The sequence below is a fragment of the Procambarus clarkii genome, chromosome 66, assembly GCF_040958095.1.
Source record: "Procambarus clarkii isolate CNS0578487 chromosome 66, FALCON_Pclarkii_2.0, whole genome shotgun sequence".
NCBI classification, from domain to species: domain Eukaryota; kingdom Metazoa; phylum Arthropoda; class Malacostraca; order Decapoda; family Cambaridae; genus Procambarus; species Procambarus clarkii.
In genome coordinates, this window is record NC_091215.1 from 7,786,309 (window position 1) to 7,808,371 (window position 22,063).

The 22,063-nt window shown below is 35.0% G+C and overlaps 2 protein-coding genes across 2 annotated transcripts; both read right to left on the reverse strand.

Moving 5' to 3' along the window:
* Positions 1-2,879: 2,879 nt before the first annotated feature.
* Positions 2,880-3,803, reverse strand: LOC138355194 (myosin heavy chain, clone 203-like). The gene has a single exon (XM_069310049.1). The coding sequence runs from the start codon at positions 3,801-3,803 to the stop codon at positions 2,880-2,882; it is 924 nt and encodes a 307-aa protein (XP_069166150.1).
* Positions 3,804-21,026: 17,223 nt separating this feature from the next.
* LOC138355195 (KRAB-A domain-containing protein 2-like) lies at positions 21,027-21,506 on the reverse strand. The gene has a single exon (XM_069310050.1). The coding sequence runs from the start codon at positions 21,504-21,506 to the stop codon at positions 21,027-21,029; it is 480 nt and encodes a 159-aa protein (XP_069166151.1).
* Between the last annotated feature and the right edge of the window lie 557 nt (positions 21,507-22,063).

A 22,063-nucleotide genomic window follows, 5' to 3' on the forward strand; every position in this document is an offset into this window, starting at 1 on the left:
TTGGCATTTAGGCACATTCCTATGTTTGTTTCCTTAGTGTAGACTGCAGTGTGGAAACCTCCGCCCTTTTCCATGACTGTTACATCTAGAAAAGGCAGCTTCCCATCCTTTTCCGTCTCGTAAGTGAAACGCAGCACGGAACTCTGCTCAAATGCCTCCTTCAGCTCCTGCAGATGTCTGACATCAGGTACCTGTGTAAAAATGTCATCAACATACCTGCAGTATATGGCCGGTTTCAAGTTCATGTCGACTAAGACTTTTTGCTCGGTGGTACCCATGTAGAAGTTTGCAAACAGGACACCTAGGGGAGAACCCATGGCGACCCCATCTACTTGCTTATACATGTGCCCATCCGGGCACATGTATAACCCTTCTTGAGCCCGGATGGGCACATGTATAAGAAAGTAGATGGGGTCGCCATGGGTTCTCCCCTAGGTGTCCTGTTTGCAAACTTCTACATGGGTACCATCGAGCAAAAAGTCTTAGTCGACATGAACTTGAAACCAGCCATATACTGCAGGTATGTTCACGACATTTTTACACAGGTACCTGATGTCAGACATCTGCAGGAGCTGAAGGAGGCATTTGAGCAGAGTTCCGTGCTGCGTTTCACTTACGAGACGGAAAAGGATGGGAAGCTGCCTTTTCTAGATGTAACAGTCATGGAAAAGGGCGGAGGTTTCCACACTGCAGTCTACACTAAGGAAACAAACATAGGAATATGCCTAAATGCCAACAGCGACTGCCCTGACAGGTACAAGAGGAGTGTTGTTAACGCATACGTCGACCGTGCTCTCAGCCACAGCTCAGAACGGAAGCAAGTCGACGAAGAACTCTGTAGGGTAAGGCAGGTCCTAGTCAATAACGGCTTCTCCAATGGTTTCATCGAAGACATCATAAGAAGGAAAGTGAAAAGCCATACCACCTCTGAAGAGACAACTAACACAACACCTATACCCCCTATTAGACTATTTTACAGGAACTTCTTTTCCACAGCTCATAAAACGGAGGAAAGGGTCCTGAAAGATATTGTTAATAGAAACGTTATCCCTACAGACAAAAATCAGAGGATACAACTGACGATTTACTATAAAACCAGAAAAACGGCCAGCCTACTCATGAGAAACTCTCCAGACACAAAACAGAACGCTTTAAAAGAGACTAACGTCGTCTATGCCTTCAAATGCCCACTTGGGGACTGTAAGCTCGAAAAAACCCAGTATATAGGCAAGACAACAACATCTCTTTCTAGGCGTTTAACGATGCATTAGCAACAGGGCTCCATTAAGGAACATATAATCTCTTCCCATAACCAAACCATCGCCAGAGAAATCCTAGTAAACAACACAGAAATCATCGATAGATACAGCGATAGCAGGCGGCTTGACGTTTGCGAGGCACTACACATCAAGAAGTCAACACCAGCAATCAACAGCCAATTATTGCACAACTATATTCTACCCACCTCAAGACTCCGCTCCAATATAGAAGCATCAAGAAATATGGACCAATAGGCTTTCTACAAACACTTCTATTCAATACCCATTGTTTCTGTTCTGTCTTGTGTTGATACTTTTAATACCCTATTAATATCCCCTCTTGTTCTGTCTTGTGTTAATGCCACATCACCCCTCCCACCTCACTCAAATGTAGATATAAAATCAGAGATACGTAAGTTCTAATCAGTTGTGTATTTGTGAAGTCTTTGAAAATGTAATAAGTTTTACGAAACGCGCCCGTGTCGCGTCAGACTAGAAATAAAAATGAATTTTGGAGAAGTGATTTTTGATTTACCTCGAACAGTGAAGCGTAATGTACGAAAGATTGAGAAAATTCGTGTTAGAATTATTAATCTTACTTTTTCGGTCATATTTAATAATATATATATATATATATATATATATATATATATATATATATATATATATATATATATATATATATATATATATTATATTTATATATGGTTTTTACTAAAAAATAGTATAGACTAGCTTAGTTTTATATATTTCTCTTTAAAATCTCACTGTTTACCATTTTATTTAAAGATTTGAACGTTGCTAGTCCGGGATGGCTTATCCATGGATTGACTCTTGTGAGGAGACTCTGGGTTGACCCAAGGTAGACCCCTTTGTGTTAACTTAGAACTGGTGACTTCCCTTTGATCAGATGGAGTATATTCCCATTTCCATTTGACGTGACCCACAATATTTCTCATAATTAGTTATTCTCCTCGATGTTAACAATAATTCTTTCAATTTCTTAACTGCTACCCAGTTTAAGTAACTTCCAGGCACTACCTGGGAAATGATAAAGTTTTTCAATTAAGTAAGCAAAAAGCCACCTCAAACTCATCTTATATTTATATCATCGGTTGAGACAGGTAAGATTCATGAAGAATGCTCTGGTCCGGCTGATTAACTGACTGTTTGTGTGAGTCTCATCATCTTTTCATATATCATATGTACACCATTGGCTATCATTTGTTATCTGTTTGATGACGTCGGTGCCACCTACATCCTGCTATGTCACTTTACCTATGTATTCATATAATAAACATTTAATAGGCTCTTCTAGATTATATCACAACCTTCCCTAAATCTTGTAATTGGCTGGCGTGAATGTTTCCAGTCCCCTATTACCAACAATCGTGATTTAACTTTATCTGATTTTACTATAATCTCACTCATGAAGTCCTCTCATTTGTAATCCAGTTCCTCCTTTGTCCATGAATTGCTTGCTGGTGGTGGGTTGTAGGCATTTACAATTATCACTTTATCATCTCAGCTCCAATACTTTTTATCTTACTCCATCTATGTTGGTATATACAATTTTCAGGCACATGTTCCCTATCTCTTTGTTCCTTACTCCCCCTTCCTCTAATGATTTTGTTCATCTGTTTTTATGTACCATTTTACTAACTTTCCAGTCCCTGACACTTTATAAAAAAATGAATTCTTTTCTTCTTTAGTTCTTTTCCCATTAAGACGTTTTGCTTCACTGTTCATTTTCAGCTTTTCTCTATCTTTCTTTGAGAGGTCTTGTCTTATTGACCAACGTTTGCTAAACTTATCACACTGGTATTTCCTGGCATTTCTAAGCACTTCCATCATGTTTTTAACTTCATTAAATGTAACCCTTAAGGGGCGGTTCTTGTTCTTCTCATATTTTCTTATTCTTCTAAAACCACTGACATTTTCCTTTGAATTTAGGCCTTCTCCTAAACCTACTATTTTATCTATGATTTTCATCTCTTCTGCTACTCTATTCACCCTAGATGATATTCCCTTTTCTAAACATCCGAAAATTATTATGGACTTACTTCTGTTTGAAGTGTTTTGAACTAGTTCACTGTTGGTTACTAGTTCTTTCCTAATTGCTTGCCTCATTTCTGTTTCATTTTTGTCATTTCTGGCTTTGACTTCCAAACTCACTTCCTTGATTGTCTCCTTCTCTTTTACAATTTGTGCATACGTCTCTTTTATTTTTTCTATGTACTTTTCTAGTTCTCTATTTACCTCCTCTATGTGAGTTGCAAATGCAGTTTCTCTTTGCATATCCTTGCCAAATTTCTGTTTCCATACCTCATTTTCTTTCACTAGTTCCTTGATTTGTTCCTCTTGAATCTTTACCTTGTCTGTTAATGCAGTAACATTCTGACCTTGCTGAAGAATACTTCTTTTTAAAATGTGAAACTCACTCCAGAGAGTTCCATTTTCTTCTTCAAATTTGAATGCTCTTTCTTCATACTTCTTTTGCGTATCCTCAATTATCTCTAACTGGCCAAGAGAACCCTTTTTCATTATATTTTGAGGTGAGAATTCTTTGAAACAATCATCTGTTGGTGTGTTGGTGTGTTTATAATCCCGCGTTTGCAGTCATCTTTGTTTTATTATTATTTTTTTTACTGAATTTTTTATTTTCATCTAATGTGTGTGTGTGTGTGTGTGTGTGTGTGTGTGTGTGTGTGTGTGTGTGTGTGTGTGTGTGTGTGTGTGTGTGTGTGTGTGTGTGTGTGTGTGTGTGTGTGTGTGTGTGTGTGTGTGTGTGTGTGTGTGTGTGTGTGTGTGTGTGTGTGTGTGTGTGTGTGTGTGTGTGTGTGTGTGTGTGTGTGTGTGTGTGTTTGTGTGTGTGTGTGTGTGTGTGTGTGTGTGTATTTATGTGGATGGTACGTGAATAAGGAAACACAGGTGGAACCTTAATACCCATATGAGCCACGGGGACGATTGAAGTATTAATTTATTTACTTAAAAAAAAGAGCGAATAGGAGTTTAGTTTTATACATACTGTATAGAGTTACGCAGGCCACAGAGCTAGATTAGACACGTGTGGCTAATTTTAGGCATCCTAGAGAATATTAATTATGTTAAGTTATGAGTTGTTGTCATTATTGTATTTTATCTTGACTCAGTTGCAAGAGAGAGAGAGAGAGAGAGAGAGAGAGAGATACATCAGATAAGAGATTTCATGAAATCTGAGGGTTGAAAGGAATCGTTTTGTTGGTAAATGTTGGTGAAGCTTTGGAAAACTTGAATGTAGAAAGAAAAGTGCCAGAGTACCTAACAGACGGAATGCATTACACAGTGCTGAGATTGAGGCAGTTCCCATACACAGTTTCATATGTAGATATGACTGATTCCATTAGGCTCAGGAATTTGCACGGGGCCAAAAAGCCTATGCTCAATCATTACCAAGCAAAACTAGCTGAGGACACATGCACACACACACACACCGGATGAAGATAAAATTTCAACCAGTATATATGTAACTATACTCTCTATTTCTTTTTTTTTGTAAGTATTAAATAATAATATTATTATATTATTTAATTAATAAAATTAAAAAATAAAGAATAAGAATTTAGTTTTATACATACTGTATACAGTTACGCAGGCCACAAAGTTAGATTAGACACGTGTGGCCAATATTAGGCATCCTAGAGAATATTAGGTTATGAGTTGATGTTATTGATATATATTTTTTTTTACTCAGTTGTAAGAAAGAGAGAGAGAGAGAGAGAATCCACTAAAATAATTGCCAAAAATCAGGCTTTTATCCGATTTTTTGGGGACTGTTTGGAAACTGTCAACAAGCCGAATGCAATCTGTGACTACAGTACAAGCATGAAAGGTTTTGATCTCTTTGATCAAATGTTATCACTTCATAAGGAAAACTCACAAATGGATGAAGAAAATGACCATCTATTTTGTGCAAATGGCTATCTACAATGCTTATGTGATGTACAACTACTACACAAAAAATACTAAACTATAATAATACATACTGTTACATACATGTTACATGTTACATACATACTAATAATAATGACTGTTACATCTAGAAAGGGCAGCTTCCCATCCGTCTCCATCTCGTAAGTGAAACGCAACACAGAATTCTGCTCAAATGCCTCCTTCAGCTCCTGCAGATGTGTGACATCAGGTACCTGTGTAAAAATGTCGTCAACATACCTGCAATATATGGCCGGTTTCAAGTTCATGTCGACTAAGACTTTTTGCTCGATGGTACCCATGTAGAAGTTTGCAAACATGACACCTAGGGGAGAACCCATGGCGACCCCAAACAAAAATAGGAATGTGCCTGAATGCCAACAGAGACTGCCCGGACAAGTACAAGAGGAGTGTTGTTAACGCTTATTTCGACCGTGCCCTCAGTCACAGCTCAGAATGGAAGCAAGTCGACGAAGAACTCCGTAAGGTAAGGCAGGTTCTAGTCAACAACGGCTTCTCCAATGGTTTCGTGGAAGACATCATAAGAACGAAAGTGAAACGCCATGCAACCTCTGAAGAGACAACTAACACAACACCTATACCCCCTATTAGACTATTTTACAGGAACTTCTTTTCCACAGCCCATAAAACTGAGGAAAGGGTCCTGAAAGATATTGTCAGTAGAAACGTTATCCCTACAGACAAAAATCAGAAGATTCAACTGACAATTTACTATAAAACAAAAAAAAAACGGCCAGCCTACTCATGAGAAACTCTCCAGATACAAAGCAGAACGTTTTAAAGGAGACCAACGTCGTCTATGCCTTCAAATGCCCTCTTGGGGATTGTAAGCCTCAGAACACTCAGGATATAGGCAAGACAACAACATCTCTTTCCAGGCGTTTAACGATGCATAAGCAACAGGGCTCCATTAAGGAACATATAGCCTCTACCCACAACCGAACTATCACCAGAGAAATCTTAGCAAACAACACAGAAATCATCGATAGATACCGCTATAGCAGGCGGCTCGCCGTCTGCGAGGCACTACACATCAAGAAGTCAACACCAGCAATCACCTGCCAATTAATGCACAACTATATTCTACCCACTTCAAGACTCCGTCCAATATAGAAACATCAAGAAATATGGGCCAATAAAAATAGGCCATCTGCAGTTACCTACTTTTAATACCTGTTTGTATTTCATTGTTTCGTGTTCTGTCTTGAGTAAAAAGTTTATTTTCACCTCATCCAAAACTATTGTAACATGTCACTTCACCCAAATGTAGGTATAAAAACTCGAAAGATGTTTAAGCTCTATTCAGTTAAAGTTGTGTGTGTTTGTGTAAACTAAAGTCTTTGAAAATGTAATAATTTTTACGAAACGCGCTCAAGTGTCGCGTCAGACTAGAAATAAAAATGAATTTTAGAGAATTGATCTTTGAATTACCATCAACAGTGAAAAAAAACGTAAGAAAGATCGAGAAAATTTGTGTTAGAATTATTATTCTTACTTTTTCGGTCATATTTAATAAAATATGTCTACAGAAAAGACTGCTACCAAAATATACTAATATATATATATATATATATATATATATATATATATATATATATATATATATATATATATATATATATATATATATATATATATATATATATATATATACATATATATATACATATATATATATATACATATATATATACATATATATATATATATATATATATATATATATATATATATATATATATATATATATATATATATACATATATATATACATATATATATATATATATATATATATATATATATATATATATATATATATATATATATATACATATATATATATATATATATATATATATATATATATATATATATATATATATATATATATATCATATATTATATATTATATAATATAATATATTTAATAAAGAAAAGAGAAAAGAGAGATACTTTTTTTTATTATATTTCCAAACAGCTTGATTTCAACTTTCTTTTTGAAAAAATGAACATAAGATTCGTGGAACCATTAGAAGGCCTATTTGCTCACATATGATTAATTAAATCTCCATTTGTTTTTACAATAGAGACCTACATTCAATTTGTATTTGGTAGGTAGTAATGATGCTGCATATCAGACCAGACCTGTCTGTCATGTCATCCAGCCTAAGTTGGCTTGGTCAATAAAAGAAGTGAGTTTTGTGAGGAATTAAATACCAGACCCAACTGACAAATCCTGGGGTATATGGTTCCTCAGTTTAATATTTGTATAATATATATCAAATAATAATTTGTTCATATCATTTAAAATGAACTGAAATGTATTGATCTAAAACGTTTAAAGAGTTGGACTTCGAATTATTTGGTTGTCAATTATTCCTTACGGTTAACAAAAATATTGATAGAGAATGTTTAATGATGATAACGATTACATTTTAGATGGAATTGTTGAGCTAAAAAATCATATCGTATATGTATAAATTCATCATTAAATGATTGTATTATTAAGAATTGCTTAACTTATGAAAATTTGGTAAAACGAATTAATAAATCGATATTAATCAGTAGGATGTATATAAACACTTATGAAGTAAGAAAATATAATGAGGATGTAATTGATTCTCATATGAAACATTATAAGAAACAAGATAATTGGTCGAAATTAAGAAAAATACCAGTGTCTCTAGCATTTGAAATGCATCTAGATTTAGTAAATCAATTTTTACTGATTTCTTATGGGGTATGAAATGAAATAACTAATGTAGCAGAAAATTCTAAATATCATCACCGTCTTTTCATCAATTATGGCATGTCAGAAATGGTGGCATACCTCTCAAGAAAATCGGAAAAATATAAAGATATTTGGAATAATCTGTATAAAAATTGTGACATTAATATTAATGGTACTATAACATTAAAACAACTAAAGAAACAAATTTCCTGTCCAAAGAAAAGGAAATACCAAGAAGAATAAAAAGAATATATTTGTAAACAAAATTAATGTGAGCATATGGTACGGTTGGCTATAATATACTAATAGCATTTACCGTAAGGTCCACTACGAGCTCACCATAGCCCGGGCTACTTGAAACTTTTGTTCTGAGTAGTTGAATCTAAAACAACAACAATAACATTTACCATAATAAACATTCATTAATATAAAAATGAATAACCAACAGTCACTACCCACAATACCAATAGGTGCACCCAGCACAGCAAATCCGGCCCAACAACCGCTCCCTCTTCAACAACAATCATTAGTTCCTCAACCAAATAATTCGCAACCATCTATTTCATCATTAATTGCCAACCCCAAAGTTAATCCCGAATTATCTGGTATACTTTCAAAACTTCAAGCTATGACTAGGCATATCAGTGTCCCAAACCAACGTGCTGAATTCATAAAAGCTGTAAGCCAACAGTTAAATGTGATAGGTAATGCTTCTAAATGTGTTTGTATTCAGGCCTTGTTTCCTGACCTAAAAAACGAGGAAAAAGATTCCCATTTACAACAAATCGACGAACTGTATACAACAGCACGGGGGAAACCAGTACAGAATATTTATAGAAGTTTATCAGCAATATGTCCTACTTGTTTATATCTGAAAATGGGTTTGACATCGACGGACGTGGTGAAAGATTTCCACGACCCGTCTTGTTCCAGTAAAACTGGACCACAAAATACTTATAACCTAGGCTCTATGTTTCACGCCTTAACAAGTTTTAATGTTAATCAGAAAGTCTATCCTAATATGCAAAATGCCATGAATATATCTTTTCATTCGGGTAATATTCTCATCCCTGATTCAAAGATCTTTTTACAGATGTTAGCTATGCCGTCTAATCTTACAGAGCAGGGAGTTAAAGTGATTTGGGTCGATACAGATGAAACTGTTGTTTGTAATGATGGTGACATTGATCGTCATATGAAAGTTGATATGAATTTCATGAAAGCTCTTCCTAATTCCCTTGCTAATGGTTATTACAAAGGGAATATAGCAGATCCAGTAACATCATCACCATCATCAATTGACAGAAATAAATTAATAAGTAACCCACCTGACCAATTTGTTAAGGCAGGAAATAACGAACATAGTGAAGTCCTACTAAAAATCTTTGATGTAAATTCCGTCATAAACATATACTATTCTCAACTGATCCAATCTCAGCGACGTTTACAATTGAAAACAATTTCATCAACAGATAATGATGGGAGTAAATTATATCTAAATCGAACAAATTTTGCTTGTTATGAACCCTTGTCCACACATCGAATGCACGATTTTCTGGCCTTAGCTATTACTTTATCAGATGATCCCAATGCACTTAAAGATTTCCCTCCACTTAATGGTGAGTGTATCACCACTCCCCATAATATTCTTATCATTAATAAGAATGGAAAGGCAGTATTTACTGCCAGTTCTGAACCCAAACCCCCATCATCCACCACAGCATGCGAAAAATTAAAACGAGGCCTTAAAGATGGCAATAAATATCCACCTAATAAACGATTTGTAAATACAGAGCATACAGCGACAATGAAACCTGCAGAGCCTAATAAACCAGATACATTTCCTTAGTTAAATAATGTCACATCCCCCAATCTTACTGATATTGCTATAGAGAATCATATTAATGTTTCCAGCATATACCGTAAAAGTTTACAAACGAGCAAAGATAATTTAGACAATTATTTTATCGAGTTTAAGGATGATCTAAATAATCCTGTCATTATAGATAACGTTAATCTTTCAACTATTGACATTGCCATTGGCTTATATCCCAATAAAATAATAGATCCATATATGAATACCGCAGAATCAGAGAATATAGATATATTTTCAGATACATACAAAGACGGTATGAATACCCTAGAAATAGCACCGCCTAATGTAGTTTATTCGCCAAACATCGGATTTATTACTCTCAAAAGTCTATGTTCTAATGAGATGTTGGTATTAAAGAATACAATTACCGTTTTATCAAATATAACATCTCGAATTAGTGGGGTAAACTTTAGAAAACTTAATTTAAGTGATCTGGCAAATAAAAGTTCAGTTTTTATCTCGCCTAATTATTCTGTTGAAATTAAGAATCCAAGTGAGCATTTTCAAGTTGTTGATAAAAAAGTAGATATTCATACTTCGATTCCCCCCCGTTTCATCTAATGTAGCCCATGTTGAACAAGATTTATGTGATACCATGTCATTTGGACAATATGTGCAACTTTATACGCCACCCCAAAAACAAGGATGTATATGGTAAAGTGAAGTAAGTAATTTTCAGGTAAATAAATTTAATAAATATCAACAAATATTTGTATCCACCACTCTTTAAAAATGTACCTTATAAAAAATAGGTAATGTGATATGTAATATGTTAACAACAGGGAACCTTACGATCACGTCTGTCCTATATCTCTACCTCTTAATATCATTCCAATCGCATTTTTAATGATTTTCATAGATGATCACAACATTATAAGAAGCAGGTGGAGTTTTGGAAACGCTATTAAGCACATTAAAAATAATATTTTATGGTTCGCTTTTGATTTGAGATTTAATGAGCTTCTCTAAAAGAAAATACGCTATCGTTTCCATTACCCACCAGGTGACGATCACAAGAAAGGCCAGGCCCAACTCACTGTAGAGTGCGCAGGGGATCATCGCCTGACGGGCCAGGCAAACGATCGCATATTTTCTTTTAGAAAAACTTATGAAATCTCAAAATGAAAACGAACCAGAGAATATTATTTTTAATGTGCATAATAGCATTTCCATGACCCCCAACTGCTTCTTATAATGTTGTGATCATCTACGAAAATAATTAAAAACGCGATTAGTGCCATATTAACTCTTACACTGCTCAGGGGTCCTTGGGACATTTACACCCCTGTGCGCAAGAAAAAAAAATCAAAAATTTTTTTTTGTCTTCTAAACATGTTAATTTGTGTCCCCTGAGCACGGAAAAAAATAAATAAAAAATCGTAGGCGACATATTTAGGGCGCAATTGACCGAGGAAGTCTGGCAAAAAGTGGGCATTGACAGAGCGGTCGTCAGACCCGGTCAGCGTCACCCGCGCTGACAGATGGGAGTTGCCACAAAGATATTATTACCTAATTGTTTCAATGTCTCCGATTGAATTTTTTTAGTTTTTTTGCAGTAATATTATTCAATAGCGGGTATTGTAATATATTTATATAATAAAAGTGGTGAATAATCGCTATACCCAAAAGTATGATGGGCATATTAGTGATTCAATTATTATGTTTATAAAACAATAAACAAATAGTTTTGCTGCTATTACACTCTATATGCAGGTTATATAAAAGTGTCTGCATGTTTTGGTCACCATAACGAACCACTAAGTTGGTATTGAGAGTCGAAAAGCAACGAAGAGTTACCGCCACACACCAGCCAGCCACTCGGTGCCACTCCCTCAACACACGCACTAAACTTTCTCCCCCAACAATACCATTTGTGGTGTTATTACACTATACACAGACGTTATATATAAGTATGTATATATTTTGTTCACCACAACTGTACAGCTAAGCTGATATAGTTAGTTCAGGCACTAAGAGTCGTCGCTATACACAGATGGTGGCTGGCGGCTCCCTCACTCTTTCAAGGTCACACGCACTAAACTTTCTCCCCCAACAATACCTTTTGCAGTGTTATTACCCTATATACACATATTATATATAAATATCTACATGTTTTATGCACCGTAACTGTACACCTAAGCTTGTAGTGCGCCCAAAGAGCATAGTGGCCACCCTCTAAACAGCTAGACAAATTAGTCTTGATGTCGACTCTCTGTTCACTAATGTTCCGCTGGATGACGTTCTCTCTTTCCTCAGACAGAAGGCGTCAGAGGGTCTCCTTCCTCTCCCACTTCCCACTGACGTTTTCCTCGATCTCATTAGACTCTGTGTTGAATCTAACTCTTTCTCTTTCAACTGTAAATATTACACTCAAACTTTCGGTGTCGCTATGGGTTCCCCTCTCTCCCCTGTTCTTGCTAATTTCTACATGGAATACTTCGAAACTGTTCTTCTTCCTTCTATTGATACTCGTCCCTCTCTCTGGCTTCGCTATGTTGATGACATTTTTGCTTTATGGCCTCATGACCTTAATCTTTTCCAGCCTTTCCTCGCCTCTCTTAACAATCTAGCTCCTTCTATCCATTTCAAAGTTGAGTGGGAATCTAATTCCCTCCTTCCTTTTCTTGATGTTCATGTTCACAGCTCTTTGTCTGGGTTCTCTTTCTCTGTCTACCGTAAACCCATGCATAGTGGCATGTACATTCACTTCTTTTCCTACCATCCTCTTTCTGTTAAGAAAAGTGTCCTCGTCTCTCTCTTCCTCCGTGCTCTACGCATCAGCGACCCTCAGTTTCTTGATTCTGAAATTGCCTTTATCTAGAAATCATTCTCTCGCCTTGGTTATCCTTTGCATTTCATCAACTGTGCCCACTCTCAAGCTAAACGAAATTTCTTTCATCCTAAACCTGCTTCCAACACTAGTAGCACTGTACTATGCCTTCCCTTCATATCTGAACTCAAAACTTTTACCAATACCTTTCGTCCTCTTGACATTAAACTCGCCTTTCGACAAACTAACACACTTCGTAGCAATCTAGTTCACACTGCTCCTCCTGCTTCTAATGCTGCTGGTGTCTACTCTATTTCCTGTTCATCTTGTCATCTCCAATACTTTGGCGAAACTGGCCGTACACTGATTGACAGACTTAAAGAACACAAGAGAAGTGTTAAGTCTGGAGACACTAACAATGCTCTCTTCTGCCATGTGAGGGATTCTAATCATCCCATTGATTGGTCTTCCTCCAAAATAATCTTTCCTACCTCTACTCTACACAGACGCCGTCTTGTAGAATCGGCTCTTATTAACAATGTACCCAACATGAACTTGAGTCCTGGCTTTGTTGCTGTGGACTCTTCCCTTTCACAGTATATACTCAAATGCTCTAATCTTTCTAACAAACGTGACTTAACATAAGCTTTCCCCCTTCCATTTCTTTCTTTCTCTCTTCTCCCTTTTTCTGTTCATTGTCTTCTACGCTCCCTTGCTATCCTTCTCTTATTCCTATTACTATCTCCTTCGGTGGTTATAATAGGAGCTGCCTCGTATGGGCCAATAGGCCTGCTGCAGTTCTCATTACTACTATCCCCTACACCTGACTTTCCTCCTCAGCTCTTGCCTATTTAATGCCTGTCCCTACCTGTCCTCATCACAATCGACTTGAGAATGGTCCAGGACGGACCGAAACGTCGTCGTCCCTTCAATTTCTAGTGTGTGGTCTGGTCAACAAAATCTTATCATGTTGATTGCATCTATAAACAAATCATTGACAATACGATTGGAATAATATTCAGAGAGGTTTCATTGATTTATTATTTTATAACGATCTTGGGTTTCTAAAGTAAACGAACCATAAACGACTATTTTTAATGTGCCTAATAGCTTTCCCAATACACTAACTGTATCTTATAATGTTGAGTGCATCTTTAAAAAATTCATTGACAATACGATTGGTATGATATTAAGAGAGGCTTCATAGATCTAATATTTTAATACGATCTTGTATTTTTTAATGAAAACGAACCGTAAATGCTTACTTATATTGTGCGTAATAGATTCCCCAACACACCAACTGCATCTTTTAATGTTGAATGCATCTTTTAAAAAATCATTAACAGTACGATTGGAATGATATTCAGAGAGGTTTCATAGATCTATTATTTTATAACGATCTTGGGTTTCTAATGAAAACGAACCATTAACAATTATTTTTAATATGCCTAATAGCTTTTCCCAACATTTCATCTGCATCCTATAATATTGAGTGCATCTATAAAATTCCTAAACAATGCAATTGGATTTTGGGCAGGCAGGTTACGGTCACCTGATGTTCATGTCATCAGCGTGATCTCACATCCAATAATGGTGTCTGACTCATCCTCTTTGATGATTCATCTGATCACGTGAACATCAGGTGACCTAAACACTTTCCCATTGGTTGAGAAATACTTTCCACCTGTCTAATCTAGCTCTGAGGCCTGCATAACTGTGTACAGTATATATAAAACTAAACTCTTATTCTTTTTTTTATTAATTAAATAATATAATATTATTATTTAGTAATTACTAAAAAAAAAATAGAAAGAGTAGTTACATATATATTGATTGAAATTTTATTTTCATCCAATATGTGTGTGTGTGTACTTTTTTAGTTTTGTTTGGGGGGATCGAACTTCGTCTCTTTAGTTTCACCTCTTAATTGTCAATGAATTAGTGTGCAGATTCCTGGGCCTATTGGGCTCTATCATATCTACATTTAAAACTGTGTATACGGAGTCTGCCTCCACCTCAACACTGGGTAATGTATTCCATCTGTTAGGTACACTGACAATTTTCTTTCTACACACAAAGTTTTTCAAAGCCTCACCAAACATTGACCAACAAAACGATTCCTTTCAATCCTCAGAATTCCTATAAATTTCTTATCTGGGGTCTCTCTCTCTCTCTCTTAACGAACCATAAATATTTATTTTTTATGTGCCTAATAGCATTCCCAATACACCAACTGCATCTTATAATGTTGAACGCATCTTTTAAAAAAATCATTGACAATACGATTAGAATGATATTAAGAGAGGTTTCAAAGATCAAATATTTTATAATGATCTTGTTTTTTTTAATAAAATCAATATTAATAAATTTATTATTTAATAAATTTATTTATTAAATAAATAAATAAATAATTAATAAATTCAATATTTAATAGAAGTAATATTTTATAACGGTCTTGTGTTTTTTAATGAAAACGAGCCATTAATGATTATTTGTAATGAGCCTGAATGCTTTTCCAAGACACCAACTCTTTCTTAAATAATTGAGTGCATCTATAAAAATCATTAACAATGCGATTGGAGTGATATTAAGAAATGTATAGAGATATGGGAATGATGGGATTTTATTTCACAATGTTCCCTATTGCTAAAGTGATACATATCACATTACCAGTTATTTAAAATGTACTTTTTTTAAAGAGTGATGGATACAAATATTTGTTGGATGTTTTTATTGGGTTAAGCCAATGTCAATGTCTATAGTTCAAACATTAACGTCATCTATAATTTATTTATTTATATATATATATATATATGCAATAAGTTACATTTGGTTTATGAGAATACATAGTATGATGTGTTCACATTCTTGTAAAGGCACTAGTAAGCACAGCGTTTAGGGCAGGTCCCTAATCTTACAGATAATATAAAGAGGTAATTTTTAGCAAAATGGCGGGATTATTCAGATTATCCATAAAGTCGATAAAATAATTGTCTAAATTATCCTTACTCGTTTTTAAACTTTTACTGTACATAATAGAGTCAAGTCGATGTATGTTCTGTATTCACAACTCGTTTATTAGGTTGGATATTTATTGCCATCTCTCAGACCTGGTTTTCCCCCGCATGTTGTGATGGATGATGGTGGTTTGGGTTCAGTACTGGCAGTAAGTACTGCCTTTCCATTCTTATTAATAATATTATGCGGTGAGCGGTGACTCACTATTAAGTGGAGGGGAAACTTTAAGTGTAAATTGATGATGGGAATCAGGAAACAAAAATAATAAGTGCCATGAAATTTAATTATTTCATAAATTTATAAGTTGTTTAGCTGGAGGGGCTATTTTCTGGGCATAAGAAACAATTGATTTGTATTGATATTGATGATAGGTTAATATAAATGTAGTTAATAAAAGACCATTAATACAAATTAATAATGACACTAATGATTTATAAATATCTGTTCCTAGCAGATAAAACGTGACTATTAAACCAATCAAAAAGACAGATATGTAAAAGAAATAGCCCAATTTTTCATTTTCTTACCGATATTGACTTTTTCTGGTGCTATTTCTGTATTCCTATTATTATTTTGCCCATGAGTTGTTGTTATTGGACCCCAGTAAGAATCTTCATGTATTCTGTTAGCTGTTCTCAACTCTGCAACGTGCGGCTGGGGTAATAACTGAGGCAGTTGTTGAGGATTTACAGTATTCTTTGTTGATGAAGTTGTTATTAACGAAAGTGGAGTATGTGTCATCGTGGTAAAAGCAATTTACTTTTATTTTCTTTAATTTTACATTTATTAATCTTTCACTATCAAAGGGTATTAGTGCTTTTAGTACGATAACAATTCATGAATATTAGGGCTTCCTCCAGTGGGATAAAAGGTAGTTTTTGCTTCATCCAAACGATGGCTGAAAAGAATACGATGTATATACTTCTCAGTTGTTGGTCTTGTTATTCACATCAGAAATCACAATAGGATGATGCATCAAATGAAAAAATCCACAAGGGGCCCGTGATGAGGGTTCGAACTTACTCCCAGGATGATCCCTGACACACCTAAGTTGACAATGCAACGACATGGCATAGTGAATGTGTGTGTGTGTGTGCATGGGGAAACTGTGTAAAACCCTGGTTTGTGTCTCTGAGAGGCTGCAGGATCCGTGTGAGGGCAGTAGCACTCCCAGTTGCAATTCTTTTACCAACTACCTGTATATACCAATTCCTTCCTTTTTATTTATGTGACGCATGGTAATGCAAATGGATACAATGAGGACGAAGAAGTACTTACTCTATCTCAACATGATCGTCCACTTTTGAATGTCAGACGTCTTGTAGAACTATTTGAAAAATAAACTAACAGGCCCAATTTTAAAAAAACCTATATATTTATTGTGGTGACTGACGATGGTAGAAGCCAAAAAGATTCTATAGAACCCTCTTCGTTTGTATCTTTTTTTACAAAAGCTAACACCCATGTAATATATGTTAGAACATCGTCGGGAATATCTTTTTTAGACTAGATACTTCTGATGAATGCTGACCTAAGATCTATTGTGTCGATAATGTATGGGAATTAGTTTCTCTGTAACGCTGGTATGAATATGAGAATAGATATCGGTGGGAGTCAAATTTTCGTTTAATCTGTATGTATCGACCCAGATCACTTTCACTCCCTGGTCTATGAGATTAGACGGCATAGCTAACATCTGTAAAAAGATCTTTGAATGAGGGATAAGAATATCTCCCAGATGAACAGATATATTCATGGCATTTTGCATATTAGGATAGACTTTTTGATCAACATTAAAACTTGCTATGGCGTGAAACATAAGGCCTAGATTATAAGTATTTTGTGTCCAGTTTTTCTGGAACAAGACACACACCGTATACATATATCAGACCTATACTAGAAATATGCAGCTCCAGCATGGAGTCCACATCTAGTCAAAAACAAAACGAAGTTAGAAAAGGTTCAGAGGGATGCCACCAAGCTAATCCCTGTGCTGAGTGGTATGAGCTATGAGGAAAAATTTATGGAAACGAGACATGATCATTAGCTTATAAATTTCTCAGAGGGATTGATACCCATCCTACTTTCTAGAAAGTACTAAAAATGTTGCATGTTGCTACAAAATAAATTCCATCAGTCTAATAAGCCACTACACCTTTCCCAAATTTGTTTTAATATGTAATAGTATATAAAATTTACTTATTAAAAAGGAAAGTTGATAAAAATATTTTGTATGATGTTAAACTCAGTTTATATTTCGACCACTGTTAACTTGGAGACAGACAAACAGACTAGAAGTGGTAGAAATTATATCAGGAAACGTTATGAATGTTCGGACTGTAATAAAAAATTTAGATGGCCAGACTCCTTGAAGACTCACTTGAAAATACATGAAAAGCTTTATCAATGTTCTGTATGCATGAAATGTTTTACTAAAAAATGTACCTTGAAAATGCATTTGAAAATTCATACAGGTGAAGGTCTTCATAAATTTTCTATGTGTGGGAGAAATTTTAATTATAAAACCAGCTTAAAGACACATTTAAAAAGACATAAAGGCGAAATGCCTGATAAGTGTCATATATGCGCTAAAGGGTTTGTTAGTAGGGACCACTTGAATGATCATCTTAATATACATACAAGCATAAAACCTTATATATTTTCTATGTGTGGAAGAAAGTTTACTATTAACAACCACTTGCAGAGACATTTAGAGGAAGAAGCGATATGTATTGAAGAATATAGGTAACAAGTAATTTATTAAACTGATCTATAGTGAGGGAGAGACAGGGACAGTGTAAGAGTTTACATTATTTTTAGATGCATTTAATTTTCTTCATGACTTACATCAAACATTTGGCCTTCAACTTTAGATTTGAAAAACAGATTCAATTTGATTTCACAGATTTGAAAAAATTAATGAATGGTCAATTAGAAAACATGTATAGACCTCGTATGTATGTTCGATGTAATCTAAGTCTTTAAATTCCGATTCTTTGACGTAGTAATATAAAAACATTTTGACGACTTTTATTAAACTATTATTCTTTTAAATCTGACTCCTCTGGTGTCAAAATAACACAATAATTAAACGAGGAACAATAAAAGAATTGAGGTAGTAACGCTAATTTGGAAGTTTTTTTAAATTTATGGAGCTTTTTTTAAATTTTAAACTTTTTTATTCATGTAGTATATATTTTTTTCTATTTATAAAAAATCTATAGAATCTTTTATAAAATAAAAATATAATAATATAATTTTTTTTCATATATAAGAAAGGAGTAAATATTTATATATATGTACATATATATAGTATAATCTAACCATGACAAACCGACGGAGAGAAGTCTTACAAAATGAACGTGATGAAGATAAAGTGGGTGAAAGTGATAGAAATTGGCTACCATTACCACCTCATCCCAAGATAAATTATCTCGAGAAACGTTGTCAGTGTTCAGATTGTAATAAGAAATTCAGATGGCCAGACTCCCTGAAGACACACTTAAAAATTCACGAAAAGCCCTATCAATGTTCTGAATGCATGAAAATTTTTTCACATAAACGTACCTTGAAAACGCACTTGAAAAAACATACAGGTAAAGATCTTTATAAATGTTCTACGTGTGGAAGAAATTGTAATTAAAAAATGTGCTTTATGAGACATCTTAAAATACACACAGGCAAAAAGCCTTATATGTGTCATATATGTGTTAAAGGTTTCTTCCTTAAGATGTACTTGAACGATCATATTAATAATAAACATATAGGCATAAAGCAATATAAATTTTTTATATGTAGGAGAAGTTTTAGCAGTAACAACAGCTTGAAGAGACATTCGGAGAAAGATTTCATATGTACTACTAAATATAGGTAACATTTATTCATCTAACTGAGCAAATGATAAGGGGAAAAAATCATGAAGGAGAGAAGGGAACCGTGTATAGGTTATTATTATTATAATTAGATGCATTCAGTTTTCGACTGGTCTTACTACAAAATAAAATAATGTGTTTAGTTAAAGACTAACCCCAAGCATCTGACCTCCAACCATGGACAGACAGATTGACTCATTCTTAAAGAAAAGAAATCACAATGATGTGATATATCAAAGAGAAAATTGAAGGGGTTAAGGCATGAAATTAAGCCATTGTAAACAATATGTTATAACCACTAACTAACTCTGACACCCGGGGTGACAGTTATTGGACTTAGAGGTTTTAATTTCATACATCTATCTGTTCATGATTTCAAACATTGTTCAATAGACGTTTCAAGGACAATATCTTTTAATTGATTCTTGTCTTTCAAAGTAAATATAACTTCAAACATGCACATATTTCAAAATACAGTTCTTTATATTAATTATTTTAATAAATATATAATATATGTAATGTAAATATAATATATATAATAATACTATATCAATATATGTATGCTTACTTAATGAAAGGGTTTAGAGTTTTCTAATATTTTCATATTTCAAAACTGAGTACGAGATGGTGTGTCCCCTGAATTGTTCAGTTGTCTAATTATTATCTTGGGTGATAACACTACAAGAGGAGGTGACGGTGATGATGGTCGAAGATGAGGCTCTTGTGGTAGTGGAGATGATAACATCATCCCATGATCAGAAGACGAAGGTGTAGTAGGAGCTGCTGCCATTTCTTTATTGTTAACTCGACCTAATGGGGCTTCTGTTACTTTGTTCAGTTCGTCATTTATTATCTTCAGGGGTAATAATAATATTGGTGGCAATGATGATGGTGGTGGTGGGGATGGTGGTGAACTTGGTGGCGGAGATCTTATTATTATCATCTCATGATGAGAAGACGAAGGTGTAGTAGGAGCTGCTCCCGTTTCTTCATTGTTGACTTCATCTAACAATTCTCCTGTTATTTTGTTCAGCTCGTCATCCATTATCTCCTGGGGTAATAATATTGGTGGCAATGATGGTGGTGGTGGAGGTGAGGAGATTATTATCATCTTAGGCGAAGAACTTGTAGTTGTATTCGAATGTGAAGATATGATGGATTGATGTTGTTGTTGAGGTAATATTGGTGATGATGATGAGTGATGATGAGAAAATATATATAAATACTATATACTGTCGCTTCTTGGCTTTACTTTTCTTAATAAATATAAATAGGCATCTATTTATCAAATTAACCTTCCAAAAATTTATAATTATAATTATCATATGCTATCCCATTATTTGTTGTTAACTCACTGACTCTTTTTGAAAGTTAACTAATGAAGTAGAAATTTTAATGTTTCTCTTTCTTTACAGATTGATTATTTTAATATTGTACAACTCAAGGGAAAGGATATGATGAATATAATCTCAGTATCAATTATCATCTATCTGTCAACCATTAATTATTAAATAGATACCTCTGAATCCCTGGTGATGATAATAGTTTCGTTCTGGTTCCCAGCCTCAGTAGTCGGTGGTTGACGGCAGTGGTGTTCTTCAACATCTTGTTCTCGACTTCCTTCCTGGTCTCCAATAGGATCATCTTCTTCTTCCCCCTCTTCTTCAATTAGATTCATCGTTAATAAGTCTTCTTCAGTGATATCCGTTCCTTGCAGCTGTTTGTACATCGATGGTGAGAGTTCCGTTTGCATACCGATGGGGAGTTCGATCCCAAAGACCGCCTTGTACGATGACAGTCCAACACCCCGGGAATATGCTATATTCTTATTAAATTGTACGAAGGGAAGACCGGCCGACCAATCTCGAGTTCGATTCTCACACATCCAACTGCCAAGCATTTTTGTAATGTCGCCGTTGGCCCGTTCTATGCTTCCCTTACTCTGGGGATGCCGGGGCTTACCGTTTAAAGGATTAACTTGGGCCATAATTCCGTCCGTAACTGATGAATCACTGCCGCCACGAATTCACGGCCGTTGTCGCTTTGCAGATATCGAGGGGCTCCAATGAGCGTAAAGATATCCAGCAAGTGACGAGCGACTTCTATCGCCTGTTTAGAGCGAAGAGGTCAGAGAAATGAGAACTTGGTTAGATTGTCTTGGTAATGAAGAATGTAGTTGAACAAACATTCCCCATCCTTATGCTTGTCTATCAAATCCATCTGTCCTCTCTCTCCGAAACTCTCAGACACGATGGGTATAACTACCCCTTTCTTACACCTGGGAACACGTTTTAAGTTGCAAATTTGACATAAAGAAATGAATAGTTTTACTTCTTCTTGGGTTACATTGGCAACCGTCTTGCTTACTTGAAAAACAGTTCTTTTTTCTCCTCCATGGCCGAGGGCGTTATGGGCGTCGTAAATTGTGTCATATAGTTGCCCCTGGTCAATAAATCTGCGGTATACACGTTGGGGGGTCTAATGCGGAGGTTGCTGCTGCTGTTAATGTTGAGCTGATTAACTTGCGTTTTATTCCCCGCTTCA

Coding starts and splice junctions, on each gene's coding strand:
- LOC138355194 (XM_069310049.1), bottom strand. CDS start 3,803: ATGAAAAAGGGTTCTCTTGGCCAGTTAGAGATAATTGAGGATACGCAA.
- LOC138355195 (XM_069310050.1), bottom strand. CDS start 21,506: ATGGCCCAAGTTAATCCTTTAAACGGTAAGCCCCGGCATCCCCAGAGT.